Raw genomic sequence first — 14,765 nt, 5'->3', positions numbered from 1 at the left:
AATTTATAATTTTATTATATTTTATATAAATAAATTTTATCTAAAATATTTCTGTGAAATATATATGATAATCATTATGTCATTTACTCGTATCATATGGAGTATAAAACTAAATCTACTATATATATATACGTATATATATCATACCGGAGAATGTTTGAGAGAGTCCAGATCACGTTAGTCGTTTAGCCGGACCATGCTAGGCTTTTCTAAAATTTTCTCGAGGTTTAGCGAAGTTGTTCCTAGATGAAAGGGCCTTGGCGGTCTTTTTTTCCACTAAACTCTCCTTTCTTCCGCGGGGAGAAGACCTATCCGGAGAGCGTGGGGAAAGCCAACCATGGCTTACGTAGAGAACGGTACGGTTTCTTTCTCAAGAAAATCTCCATTCTGGCTACGAAAATCGAATCGGACCTGTGATTTCTTATGGATTGCTATTCGAGTCATTGATTTCCATTAAGAAATCTTGTTTCTGATGTAATTTTAGGTTTCTTTCTTTTTGATTGGGGTAATTTCTTTGAAATTGTTTAATTTAAGATGGCGAGATTCGTTTTTTTTGTTCATTTTGTTGATCAACATGTTTGTTAGTTCTGAGATTGATGTTTTCGATTCGATGGCTTTGTTTTGTGGGTTTATATATCTTTCCCTTTCTAATTTTTTTGCTTTTATATGTCAAACTCTGGTGCCTTCATCATTTTGGTGGTAAATACGGGAGGAGTTATTGCCGTCGTTGGTGTTGGTGTTGTTGATTTTGCTCGTGTCGTAATATTTGTGAAAATTCGTTCCCTCGAGAAAATGATGCAAAATTTTATGGCCATAAGTATGCAAAAGACTCCATCTTGAAGATATGCTAGTTTAATTTTTCATTGATTCGAATTGCACTTTTCAATGAAACATGAAATCATAGTAAAAATGATTACTACACATCAACAATCAATGAGATTTTATGGTGAATTTTTTGGTATATTGTTGTTGTATTGTTAGCCTCCCTCACAATTGTCATAAAGACATGCTCAAGCCAGACAAAAGATTTATTGATATTTTTCTGACATGTATATGCATAAAGATGCAGATTTCAGGAACTAATATATATTTATATTTTGTTTAGGGATTATAATTTCATTGCATAAATGTAATATGAATAATTCAGGTCATGTGATTGTTGATCTCTCAATCTTTGGCCAAAGTAGCTCCTTTGGCAACTTAGGCGCTTTTGGCATTTGTCAGATTTTAGAAGTCATCATTAGATGTAAGGAAGGGGTTTCCTGTATGGGCGAGGGTTAAGAGTGTGAAATTGTGACGTTTGTTCTTTGTTTTTAGTTTCTTAGTTCAGTGATTTATATGGGATAAGTTAAGTGGTGAAATGATGATTAATTGTCATTTATATGGGCTGTGGATATCGCCAAATTATTTTTTCTTTTAAATGTTATCAAATCTAACAAGCAAAAAGAGTTGCTTCATCTACAAGAGGTCAGCTTAGAATATAGCAGTTTCTATCAGCGTTTGGGACATTTTACAACCTAGGTTCATTCTGGCATCAGCATTTTAAGGTGGGGCTAAATTCCTTGAAAGGCAACTGTGGGCCATTTAGAGCCTTCCCTGAAACTTAGAGGGCTATTTTTATTAGTTGTGTAATGTAAGCACAAATAATAGGGAGAAGCCATTCAGTATTCCCTTAGACTTGTGAAGAATCTATGTACAAGGAAGAATGTATGGCATGATATAGGGAATTTCATCTATTTTGGAGATAATTAAGGTATCCCAACAGGCTATATTAAAACATAATCTTTATATTAATCTTGCAAATATTATGAACTTTATTATTCATCAAGTATGTTTATGGGGGATTCAGATTATGCGAATAGTCTTAGTAAAACAGGTGGCAAGAAAAGGACATGCTACTAGCAATTTCTTTCCAGAATGATGTAACATGGAACCACCTCTTTGTTGTTTTTTCATCAGCTATATCAGCTGCTTAGATTCTTCAAGTTATCTGTTTTCTCATTCGTATATTATATAATTCAATTTCATTTTGTGCCTAAAAATGTTTTTATGAAAATGATTGTATCAAAGTTTGAAGATTCAGTTTTCATTTCAGTTTCAAAGGGTCAAATGGGTTTCAATTTTAGCAATTTTAGCATTCTTGGTAATTTCAGCTCTAGTTCAATAATTTCATTAAAAAAAATCCAAAAATCTAAAGATAAGGAAAAACAGATAGTGAAAACAGTCAAGTAAACAAATTAAATGAAATGCCATTTCAAATATTGAATCGTCGGGATCTTGTTGGCATGTTGTTTGTGGTGGTTTCATGTTGAATCAATATATGCATACATACATATACATACATGCATGCATGTATGTATATGTATATGTATATGTATATATATATATGAGAGAGAGAGAGTCAGGCTAGAATCAGATCGATCGAATTTGGACTGAGATCTGGTTAGATCAAAACTCTATAATAGGAGTCTTATATCAATGGTTTAAGCCATTGAATATGATCTACTATCTCAAAACTGCTTGCACACAAAAAATCATATGATTTGGAGACCACTAACCTATGCATTAAGTAGTCAAAAATTAGATAGCCTGAATAAAATTAAATTAGATGTATTTTTGGATTACTTGATGCATAGGCTAGGAGTCTTCAAATCATATAAATTTTTATATACAAGTAATTTTGAAGTACTAGATCACATCCAACAATTTGGATCATCAGTGTAGGATCCCCATTGTCCAGTTTTGATCTGATCGGATCTGAGTTCAAATCCGATCAATCTTATCCAAGTCTGCCTCATATATATATATATATATATATATATATATATATATAGAGAGAGAGAGAGAGAGAGAGAGAGAGAGAGAGAGGATGGAAGCATGCATCTATCTATAGAAATTTTTATTTTCTAACATAAAAGAATGGATGATCCTATTTCATATTACATTCAATGCTAATTTAGCAAGCAAAGTGCTGAATATTTTATATAGTCAAGCTTTATGATAGCCAAGCCAATGACAAAAAGCTTACTTCTATAAATTTCTCTGGAACTCAAATTTGCTGAAAGATAATCTACTGTGCATGTTGGGCCCCATGGCAGTGGCTCTAATTTTGGTCAGTATGATATCTTTTAGTAGTTATGTTGGTTGGGAGAAGTGTTATTCCCAAGGCAAGCTATCCACCTTCAAAAGGTGAAAGTTAGTACACGGTGCATATCACGGAGACAACAATGGTAATGCCCCATGTTTGATTTTATTGTAGTCACTGGCCCTTCCAATTCAAAATACAACGAATCTGTAGCCTAACCCAGTCCTTGTCTCATCTTCACATGTGGGTCTGTTTTTCATCTAGGTTCATATGTGAATCTAATTTTCCTCTAGGTTTATTTAAAGGATGAAATTAGTTAGTGTTGTTTATTATTCTTTTGAATAAGGTAAATTGTTATTAGTTTAATGTAATGCAAGCACTGGGTGACCAATCTGTAGAGAACTGATGATGGAGAAAGTAAAATAAACCACACACAACCTCTTGGCTTGGCTGGTCATGCAAAGATGAGGCATCTAAGAAGGCTCACAATTAAGGAGTAATTCTTCTTTTCTTTTTAATCTTTTGAACTAGGATGGGAGAAACTTGGAAAAACATCAGATGTGGCCCTAAATAGGAATAGTTGGCAGACAAGGATCTGTAAAGCCAATTCTAAATAGTTGGGATTTGGGAAAATGCTAGATAATTATGATTATGATTATGAACCAGGGCAGGAGAAATCTCAGCTGGAATCAAGGGGAGGACAGCACTTGAAACCAGATCCTTGGCATCAACCCCCAATGCTTTACCAACATCACATAGTTGGCACCCTCCTGCCAATGTAGTTAGACCTAAAATATTTTAGTCTGGCCCACTGAGAGCATGACTATATCATGGGAGCTCTTTTTTATTCGATTTTGGTAAAGATGATGTTTGCTTAGTTATATAGGTGTATTCTTTATAAATTAAAGATGGTTCAATTTTCAGGAAATGTCTGTTGAGTAGATGCACGATATTCTACCCAAAAAGATGAGTTTATGAGATCAAAGCACATTGTGTTGGTTCAAATTGTACACTCATGAATTAGATTTATCCCTAAGAATGGAGTATGTGTATCTTTATCAATAGAAAAACAAGGTTTTCATATGGTGGATTACCTCTTGATTTCAGTTTTCTTCTACCCAAGACTTGCATTTAGTTGATCCAATTCTTATTGTTGAGCTTGTTAACATATAAGCATGGTCGAGACTTTTTTTTTTTTTTTCATTTTGTTATTTTCATAACAATTGCATGTGAATTGGACACTTTTGGCATTAAATACGTGTTAATTGTTGACTTTGTATTGTCATATGACGACACTTTTTCTGTAACCACTATGGCAAGTTGTGAACTACCTTTCTGAATGATATTGAGACAGTATGTATAAATATTGGATCAAAAAGTAGGAAGATTTTGGCCTTGTGGAGTGTATAGGCTTTTTTTTTTTTCCCTTGAAACGCTGATGTTGATATAAAAGGTATTTGGACATTCATTTCCAGTCATTGTTATATAGCTCAAAAAAAAATATGATGTACCTCTTTTTTTTTTTTTTTTGGCACATGCACTACAGGTGTTGTGAAACAAAAGCGGACTGTTTGGAGGTTGAGCATAATATCAGATTTCTTCTGGGCCATTGTGAACTTCATTGTGGTGTTCTTTGTAACAATGTTCTCAGTATGTGCTTGATGATCCGTGGTTTATGGTTCCTCTAGTTTGGCAGTCATTAGATGGACCATCCTGTCTGATCATCCATTAATTGGTATTGCCTCTAATGAGATTTACATGTCTGGCAGATGGAAAAATCAAATGAATACAAGAAAGAGTCAGGCTCTAGTAAGAAATGGGATGGTGGTCCTGGTGGAGGCCCGGGAGGTGGTCCTGGAAGGGGTCCATATGGTGGTGGTGGCCCCCGTGGACCACGTGCATTGGCTGATCTCAGGGCGAATGACCATAGTAAGCCATTTGTTTTTTTTTTTGATTATCTAGTAATTTTTTGAGTTTTTAGTTCAAATTATGTTATTATCAATTTGAAATTTCAGGTTCTCTTCCTGCATGTGGATCCTGCTGTGGAGGCTAAACACGAGTACATTTTTGTGGTTCATTTTTCACTTGTTGGAACAGACTTCCTGCTTTTCTGTATCAAGACTCAGTGTGTTTGAAATGGCTCTGCCTGTTACAGCAACATGTAATTTAGGCAATGGATGCATACATGTTATGGTTTTTGATCTTATATGGAGTATTTCTAGTATAAAATTCTACTACAACTTGGATCCTGCACAGCAAGCTTGATTTGTTGAAAATTTGGTGTAATGTGGAGTATTTCTAGTAATGCAATTCTACATGCAAGTTAAGATTCTGAACAGCAATGGTGATGGTGGAATGAAAGCTACTTTTCCATCGGGAACTGCCCAATTTTTTTTTTTTTTTTTTTTTTGCATCCCTTAGCGATGGTGTTGTGAGCAACCGGCTGGTCCATTTTCTTATTGAAATATGGTAGCATTTTAGAGGTCCAACATATCAGGCATGCGTCTGCCATGTCAGCCGTAAATTTTAGTTTTTTTGATGTAAAAAATTTAAATTTTTACTTAATGTAACCAATAACCGCTACTGATTCAAATTCAACACAGAGGCCAAATACCAAGATGACGTTTGATGGTACAGTGGATGAGGCTTCATCGTTGAATCGACAATTAGGCATTGGTAAAAACATTTACATTTCATGTGTGGCTGTCCGGGTTCTTCAGAATGAATGCTGTGCTCGGACCAAGCACAGTATTTTGGGTGGTTGGCGGTAACGGGGGTGAGCAAAATATCAAGCTACTTCCTGGAACAGTGTTTGATACTCCTTGATGGTTTGAGTCGCTCGAAACCATCCATCGCTTATTAGAAGTATAAGCTTTTTGTACTTATTAATGGATGGAATGTGGATGAGAGGTATTTGCTGTTTCCGTTATTGTTATTCTTACCAAATAAATGATTTTACATCAATTATTCAACAACTTCATCACTCCTTTCGAAACGTAGACTTGTTCAGCGGAATCATTTTTAGAGTACGAATGGCAGTATTCTTTCCTGGATCATTGACTGCCCCAGGTGTTCATGAATGTTTTTGTATCCATCTTCTGGTCAAAATCTGAGCGTTTGCAATGTCTGCTGGCTATTGTACCTAGTCCGATGGAATCGGCAGGTGTTCATGAATGTTTTTGTATCCATCTTCTGGTCAAAATCTGAGCGTTTGCAATGTCTGCTGGCTATTGTACCTAGTCCGATGGAATCGGCATAGTGGATATTGCTCGTCCCGTGGAAAAAGCTTCATGGATCCGCATTATTTCCCGTTGCATTGGTGGTTGTTATATGACACCCAGGCTTGACTTCTCTTTGCAAACTGAAAGTTGTCTTTTGACTCGAACAGTACTGATGTCTGCTCCACATCTTGCGTGGCGCTACCTAATGTATACTCGTACGATTTTTAGATTTTTCACTTCTACCAACATATTTACAAAATTGGTTTAATAACTGAGAGAGATGATTGGAGCAAGCAAAAAAAAAAAAGCAGTGCTAATAAATTGGCACCATAAGTGATTTAGATACGAGTAAAGATTTAAGATTCATGGAAGAAAGCAGTTCATCCTTAGCCCAAAAAGTACTCAGGACTAATTTCTTTAGAAAACATGAGATTGTTAAATTATTTATATATTCATTCATGTGAACATACGTATAGAACAAACAGGAACAATAAAAATAAGTAAAAAAAATAAAAGAACACCCTTGAACAGCACAAAGCGACATTAGCTTCTGATTCATAAAATTTTCTTCAATTAGTTGTAAATATTTTGGAAGGAAAGTTGTAATACATTTTTTTTGCTGACAAAAGGTCGTAATGTATTAGTATCATTTTCTTAATAATTGAACTATTCTTAATTAATTTGTTTAGGAAAAAATCTTTAAGAATTTTTTTGCCTAGGAAAATGTGACAATAATCTAATTATTTTTGAGTAATGCAAAGAATGTGATTGCTGCTATTAAAGTAGGTCAAATGTTTTTTTGGAAAAACAGTGACGAGAAGGTTAAAAAAATAGATCCATCAAAAAATAAAAAATTATAAATCAATGTATTCTTATATTCGTTAAGGCCAAAAATTCGGATGGCGGTGGGTATTGTCCGCTCTAGACTCCAATATTCCAATATGTCAAGATAACATTTTGGATTGGATAGTTTTATTCTATATAAAATATGTTTTGTTGGAAAAAAAAAAAAATAATTTCAATGTAAATTTTAGTCTCTTTCGATTGTGTCACAATCGACATAAGATCAAAGATGTCGTCCTTCTACAATAATAATTCCAGTTGGATACGTGGAAAGTTTAGCGCGATGATATGATTGTTCTACCGCGTCATGGGTGTTATGAGATGGAAATATATGGAAGGTTTTTTTTGGGGAGAGAAGATGCAGTTTATACATCCATCATCGCCCCACCTAACGTTAGCCTTTTCTCACCGAACACGACAAAAATAAGTGCATAAATATTTGCTATCCCGGATCACACATCTCCTACCCCATCCTATTAATATTCCCAACTTCCCACTTTCTCCGCCTCTTTCCGTGTTCTCTTGCCATGGCTTTCTTTCCCCAGCACCACCTCCAGCAGCCGCCACCGCCCAATACCTACAGGTAATCCAATTCCCCCAATTCCAAAACCCCAGCTCCTCTCTCATCTCTCGTTTTCCCCTCTTCCATCTTTCTCTCTTCTTTCATTCCCTCTCTTTCTCAAGAAATCTAACCCATCCGTGTAAAACAAGCAGGAGTTTTGTACCCGCCGATGGCCAGACGACCGCTCCGATCGCCTTCTTCAGCACCACGAGTTTCCCCGACCAATCCCACCCTTCTTGTAATCTCTCTCTCTCCCCTAATCCCACCATTTTCCCCCGATTTCTAGGTTTGTGTTCGTCCCTGCCTTGGTGCTGACCTAATTCTTTCTTGAAAATCTTGTGTTGGTAGTCGTTCATGTCATGGGGCTCGCCCCGGGTTCCGTTCCAGCGGCTGACGGGGGATCGAATGGGTGGGAGCCGAGGAGTAAGAAGCTCAAGGAGCAGGACTTTCTGGAGAACTCGCAGATCTCGTCCATCGATTTCCTGCAGACGGGGTCGGTCTCGACCGGCTTGGGGTTGTCGTTGGATGATCGGAGGGTGGCGGCATCTTCTGGGGATTCGCCGCTGCCCCTTCTTCCTATGATTGATGAGGACATTGATCGAGAGGTTCAGAGGATGGATGCCGAGATGGACCGCTTCATCAAGATTGAGGTTAGTGTGCTTCTAGGTTTCCTTAATATGGATATTTCCGGTTCACTTGGCTATTTTTCCATTCATTTATGAAGACAAACTCAAACCGAAGGGATATTGAGCTGTGTTATGATGGTTTCCTATCCTAAGTTAAAAACTTATATTCTGCTTGTGCTGGTTTGACACAAAGTTTGCCTTTTTTTTCCTTCTTTCTAAGAACTAGGACAAGAAAGTTTGCTTCATTTAGAGAGAATCGGAAGAAACTTGATCGGATCGCCTGTATCCAGTTAATATTTTAGAAAACATATAATCTTTCTTGTTTATTGTATGTGCTTTCCACTTTGTGTTGTTGTTTCTATGCTTACGCTGAATAAATACAAAACAATACAGATGGTCTCGTAGGAGTGGTGACTCAGAAACAAGAGTGATATCTCAAGCAATAAAATCCACAAGAGAATAAGGAAAACTAAGAAAATAAATCCGTATCCTCTAAATTGTTTTAACCTGAATTGCTATCATGCTCTTCATCTAAGAAGGGAGTACTAAGAACACAAAAGTGAACTTTCTTTTCCCAAGCCAGTGTTGAAGGTGGTTAAATTAAGGAATTACTGTGCTCTTCGTGCCCTGTTGTTTGACTTTTAAGAGGCTAACGTAAAATGCACTACCATGCTTTATCTATGAATGAGCATCATGTCAATCTCCTTCTAACCATCATTATGTTCTTTCATATGGCACTATGCGAGATGGTATTCCTCTTTGCGAGGCTTTGTTACATTTACGCTTCGATATAAGGATAGATAAATATTTTCTGAGGACTGCTTCCAAATTGTGGTCTTGTCTCTTCTCCTTCTACTATTCTTTATGCCACTTTAAACATAAATGTTATTGCTGATGGAAATCCAAGAATGCTGATGCAACGGAGAGGCGGGATGAAAAAAAGGGACAAATGCCTTTAGTTGAAAATCCTATCATCATTGGTCATATTTCAGATTGCCGTAGCAAGTCCTTTGTGATTTGAGATCTTGTTGAGAAAGTGATTCAAGTTTATTTATACAAGATGGTTAATTATCTTAAGTGAGGACATGAGCTTGATCAATATAGATTATAAAGGTTCCAAAAATTGTTGATACGATTAATGAAATCATAAACACTCAAACCTTAATAAAATGGTGGAAGTTATGCAGAACCTGCTATTTATGTTGATGGCTAAATTAGATCATGGCTTTCTAGCAGATCTTTTAAATTCTTTGCAATCTTGCTCTTCAAATAAAAATCTTCAATGATATGATGAGAAACATTGTATGATCAATGTACAATGTTTGGTCATTTGATCAGTGCATTGAGGACAAGTACATACATATATCGGGTGATAAATAATATTATCTAAAATGGTGTAACAGGAAGTTGTGAAGTTCAATATGAGGTTGTGTGCAACAATAATCTTTGATTAGATAATGGCGGTGATGGGTTATTTTCATGTATAATACATGGCTAAATTTAAAAAATGATTAGATTGTTAAGTCCAGGTTGAAGGAATCAATGGACCAAGGGGTATAGTTTGAAGAAATAATAGCATGAAATGGGACAAGCACCAATTGGTGCATCGGAGTACATGATGATTTAGAAAAAATGTAGTTTTCTTGGTCTATTATGAGGAAAACTTTCACAAGATTTCTATCCTCCCCAGTCAAGGGAATGTATAGATGGATGATTACATGAAATAATTCCATGAGTTTAGACTATTCATAAGATTGATTCTTAGTTAACAACAAGATACAAAATGTGATCTCATGCATGAGATATCAACTTCCTGTGCATGGAATCGTGAAAAGGGCATATCATGGTTCACAGTTATTTAGGGTCAAGTTTTATAGGCGAGTTTGCAAGTAGTTTGGTCCATGGTTCCTCCACCACTATGTTACTTGTAATTTGGTAAGGGTGTCGCTTTTGTCTTAGTATCATATCTTTCTTATTCTGTAGGCCATGTTTGGTTGTTAGGAATGGGAATCAAGAATCATTTTCCTATTCTTGAGAAATCTCTCTCTAGGAACTATTGGGAATGACTAATCTAATTCATATGAATAATGCTTAGAAAATAAAGCAAACCTAGTAGCATAGAAGATAGATTGTTATTAATTTATGTTAATCTTAACATAATAATGTCCATCCAACCTGCAGTGGTAGCTGGGTCGTACGCTACCACTTGGACTGTGGCCTAGCTTGGACTTGAACAAGTCCTTTCTTTGTTTCTAAGGAAACTAGGATTTGTTTTTCCTAATTTGCTATGTCTGATTTCCTGCCACACTTGCTTTCAAATTGAAGGAGAAGAGAATAAGGGAAGAAAGAGAAGAAGAAAAGGGAGAGGAGGAGAAAAAGAAGGCATGGTTCTATTCCCATTCTCCTTCAATTTGCGAACGTCAGGTGACCTTAGATCTGCTTCCCTCCTCCCTTAATCCATGATATCTGGTAGCTGGCACTCATCAGCATCCAGTGGACATATTCATGTGAAACAGAAGGGTTATAGTCATGACAGCATCATTGCCATGGTTGCTGGCTGCATTTTTAGATTAAATGGCAGGCAGTGCTAGCAGAGTATCATAAAAGCAGGAGATGGCTCCACAACAAATGAGGAACAAATCAATGAGATGGAGCGTGGGCAAAAATATGTGGGCTTAGTGCAAATTGTATTTTCCCCAGAGTTCATTTTATTTTTTAGTTTTTTTCCTTAACCGATTCTAGAAGTTGAATTGATACCGTTTGACTAGTTTGAGCAGTTAAATTGACTGAATCAACAATTTAGAATGGGTTTGTTTGGGATGGCACTTGTTCTTCATTTTTCACTAGCACTTAAGTTATATATATATATATATATATATATATATATATATATATATATATATATATATATATATATATATATATATATATATATATATATGCATTTGAAGTGTCAAATCTTAATAATTATCATCCATAATTGGACGTATGAATAAGTTAATTGGCGAACAAATTAACTGCTCACTGTTCTTCTTGATCACCTGCATATGTAATCCTACATATCTTCGCCACATGGTTATAATCTATGAAATTTGTCATTGCATAATCCACTGGATGAATGATTTTTTTACTTTGTCATACGTGTTCCATGGCTGACATTCCACCTTACCTGCTAAGCTCAATGTTTCTCTACTCTCTTGCACCATTCAAGAACCACACCCTCAATTTCTTTTTTGCCAAACACCTATGACATCTTCAGGCACTTGGAGGGAGGGAGAACCATGCCATTTAAGGGCCTGTTTGGAAATACACGTCGGGATAGTTTGGGATTGCATCATGGAAGGCACAAAGGGAGGGAGTGCGAAAGCACGAGAGGTAGAGTGCAGGGGTCATGGGCTCCAATCCCCCATGGGTAAAGAAAAGACCTTGAGAGATGCTCTCCCTTCTTTCTCCTGCTTCATCCCACCCTTCTCGTGCACTCTTGTCCAAGCCTATCCCGCTAGATCTATCCAAATAGGTCCCAAATGTAATTCGGCATGCGATTCTCCAATTCAAAAGATCTTATGGTATGTATTTATTAGCATTTGGAGCTCCATTATGTTCCCTGATTTTCGCTCCCCTTTGAGGAAAGTTGAGTATTGTTGAAATCACCTTCTAATTTTGCATATAGGCTTCCATTTGAGTGTCACATTATATATATTGCGTTCCTTCCATTAACTTTTTTATCTGCAGGCAGGCTAGCAGGTGTGGGGTAGGGCGGGTGCAGGGGGGTTCATGGGGGTGTGTGTGTGTGTTTTAGGGGGGAGGGGGTAGGTGTTTACTGGTGGGGTGTAATCAGAAAAAATGCCCAGGATATTAATTTCATTTGAAAACTAACCCACTGACTAGTAGGGTAAGAGCATTGATGATGTGAAGATTGGAACTGATTGAATCTATAAAACTGCAATTTCAGAATAGCTATATAAAAGGGAGGCATAGTGCAGGATGCTCCCATCATTATAGGGGTAAGGAGGGTTAGATGTACATAGCCTTATCTCTCATATGCAAAGGGGCTATACCCATGTCTCGAACCCTCAGGTTACAATGAAGCAACCTTACCATCATGCCAATGCTTACCCTCGATTTTATAATAGCGATAATAGCTGAAAATCTGCAAAATTCAGATTTTTACTGAAAAACGAAGAGGGGAACAGGACCGCACCCTGTAGGGTGACCAAATCCACAACCATCAACCCTCAGCCATTGTGTGACCACCAGCATGGAAGGAAGGGATGGAGAAGCAAGAAATTAGAAACTCTTCAATTCATCTTCTATATCTAAGGGATGGCCTTATTGCCATGCATACATGTTGTTTGCTTACATAAAGTAACTACCTAGAGAAAAAATCAGTTGAGAGGAGCAATTATCTGCATTGAGTAAAATCTGCTTTCTGCATTACTAAACTATGGGTCTCTTCTTGTACGCTGACATTATTCGCATCCATTTTGATATGCTAAATTCATTTGTTAATTCTGTGTGACTAGGATGTAAATGAAAAGAGCTCCTTGTTTTTGTTTTTCTTGTTTCTGCTGTAAAATGGAAACAAGAATTTCTATAATTTAACCCTTCTTTGAAAGGGTATTTAGTTAAGTATTTGCCTTTTCTTGTATACCGACATCATTCACGTTCAGCTTCTCATGCTAAACTGATTTGTAGTCTTGTTTGACCAGGATTTAGTGAAAATGCCTTTTTTCTTTATTTTTCTTATTCCTGCGTATGTTGGAGATAAAATTTTCTATAATTTCAAAACCATTTTTTTGCTGCGGTGTAAAGTAGTCACCACAGCAGTCACTTTTCTTGTTTTTGGAAGTTTTTCTGCTGAGATAATTCTTGAACAGAAGAAAGCGGTACTTATTTTCTTATATGGAGCATAGGTTGAGCGTCTGAGGCAATCAATACTGGAGAAGATGCAGGCGAAGCAATTTCAGACATTGGCTACTGTCGAGGACAACATCCTGAGAAAAATACGAGAAAAAGAATCAGAGGTTGAGGAGATCAATAAGAGGAACATGGAGCTTGAGGATCAGATGAAACAGTTAGCCATGGAAGTTGGTACGTGGCAGCATCGTGCCAAGTACAATGAAAATATGATCGCTCACCTCAAGTATAGTCTCGATCAGGTGTATGCCCAGAGCAGGGATAACAAAGAAGGGTGTGGTGATAGTGAGGTAGATGACACAGCCTCTTACTGCAATGGTGGAGTCATCAATTTACAGCTTATGTGCAAGGAGAACAAGGAAATGAAGGATTCAATGGTTTGTAAGATATGCAAACTCAACGAGGCATGTATGCTTTTGCTGCCCTGCCGGCATCTTTGCCTCTGCAAAGAGTGTGAGAGCAAGCTGAGTTTCTGTCCGCTGTGTCAGTCCTCAAAGTTTATCGGCATGGAGATCTATATGTAATGGAATATTGTTGTGATGAAAATCCAGTTCCTCCATCAGGTTTATACTTAATCATTGACAGAGAGACTTTAATCATAGGGCTTCTAGTGAATATGTCATACATTTGCCATTTCTTGGACTCTCTATATCATACCGTAATGTGCTTCATGTGTGCCCTTGAAATTGAACTCTCTCCTAAAATTTGCTGTTTCATTTTGATTTCCGCAGACAATTCGTATGTTATGAATAGTCGATTCACTGGTGCTCGGCGTTTGCTTCTTCACCATGTTAACTTGATTGTCTGTGGGGTTAACAAATATTCTTTATCACTTTAGCGTCCATCCATCGATTTTAACCAAATTATTGGTGATGGTAAAAATTATAGCTTGTGTTCTTCTTTTCTCAGCCATATTGCAAGTGCTGAAGCTAAAGTAGATGGCATGATATGTTCATCTGACATGGGGATGTGATATCGATTTCACCGGTATCTAGGTTGCTTAACATTCTGTTTTCAACTTGTGAAGCGACCGACCATGAAGTCATTCGAAATGCTCTTCTAGTGGCCAATGATTACACTCGAGTTCAGTGGATGGTTACTTGATTGAGTTTTTTTGGGTTATTCGTCACCATACTAGGAGATGTTTTTGCTCAGAGATGGTGAATCATCGGCCACCATTTTTTCTACGTGCAATTATTGGTTGTCACGTGCTCACTCAAAACTCCAACAGGGTGGAAGTAGGTTGCTCTGAGGTCACGGGTGATTCCGCCTTGCCATCTGTGGTGAGGCTGCAGCAGTCTGTCAGTCAAGGACATCCAACTCCATAGCCATTATGGACACGGGCTTGATCTAAATCTCAACTCATCGCTCAGCATGAGTCTGAACGCTAGCTGGTAAAAAGGTGAACATGGTTTTGGCGAAAAGCTGGATCCATCTAATGAGATGGTACGGATTGCTTGTATCTAAGAAAGAAAGAAAGAAAAAAAAAAAGGAAAAAGACGAGAGGATGA

The 14,765-nt window shown here is 37.0% G+C and overlaps 2 protein-coding genes across 3 annotated transcripts; both read left to right on the top strand.

Moving 5' to 3' along the window:
* Window positions 1–166: 166 nt before the first annotated feature.
* Window positions 167–5,412, top strand: LOC105041354 (uncharacterized). 2 transcript variants are annotated; one of them, XM_010918295.4, is made up of 4 exons: window positions 201–356; window positions 4,632–4,735; window positions 4,855–5,014; window positions 5,101–5,325. In XM_010918295.4, the coding sequence occupies exons 1-4, from the start codon at window positions 338–340 to the stop codon at window positions 5,136–5,138; spliced, it is 321 nt and encodes a 106-aa protein (XP_010916597.1). In that variant the 5' UTR covers window positions 201–337; the 3' UTR covers window positions 5,139–5,325. The 2 variants fall into 2 exon arrangements, with proteins under 2 accessions (XP_010916596.1, XP_010916597.1); XM_010918294.4 differs by lacking the exon at window positions 4,632–4,735 and having other exon boundaries at window positions 167–356; window positions 5,101–5,412.
* Window positions 5,413–7,670: 2,258 nt separating this feature from the next.
* Window positions 7,671–14,016, top strand: LOC105041355 (probable BOI-related E3 ubiquitin-protein ligase 2). The gene is given in 4 exon segments (NM_001303597.1): window positions 7,671–7,732; window positions 7,864–7,949; window positions 8,060–8,361; window positions 13,251–14,016. Coding segments are annotated over 4 exon segments (972 nt in total). The 5' UTR covers window positions 7,671–7,676; the 3' UTR covers window positions 13,779–14,016.
* Window positions 14,017–14,765: the final 749 nt, after the last annotated feature.

The sequence above is a fragment of the Elaeis guineensis genome, chromosome 3, assembly GCF_000442705.2.
Source record: "Elaeis guineensis isolate ETL-2024a chromosome 3, EG11, whole genome shotgun sequence".
NCBI classification, from domain to species: domain Eukaryota; kingdom Viridiplantae; phylum Streptophyta; class Magnoliopsida; order Arecales; family Arecaceae; genus Elaeis; species Elaeis guineensis.
The sequence above is the reverse complement of the archived record's forward strand: the minus strand, read 5'-3'. Positions and strand labels throughout refer to the sequence as shown.

Coding starts and splice junctions, on each gene's coding strand:
- LOC105041354 (XM_010918294.4), top strand. CDS start 247: ATGAAAGGGCCTTGGCGGTCTTTTTTTCCACTAAACTCTCCTTTCTTC. Junction 357..4,854: donor CATGGCTTACGTAGAGAACG/GTACGGTTTCTT, acceptor CATGTCTGGCAG/ATGGAAAAATCAAATGAATA. Junction 5,015..5,100: donor TCTCAGGGCGAATGACCATA/GTAAGCCATTTG, acceptor TTGAAATTTCAG/GTTCTCTTCCTGCATGTGGA.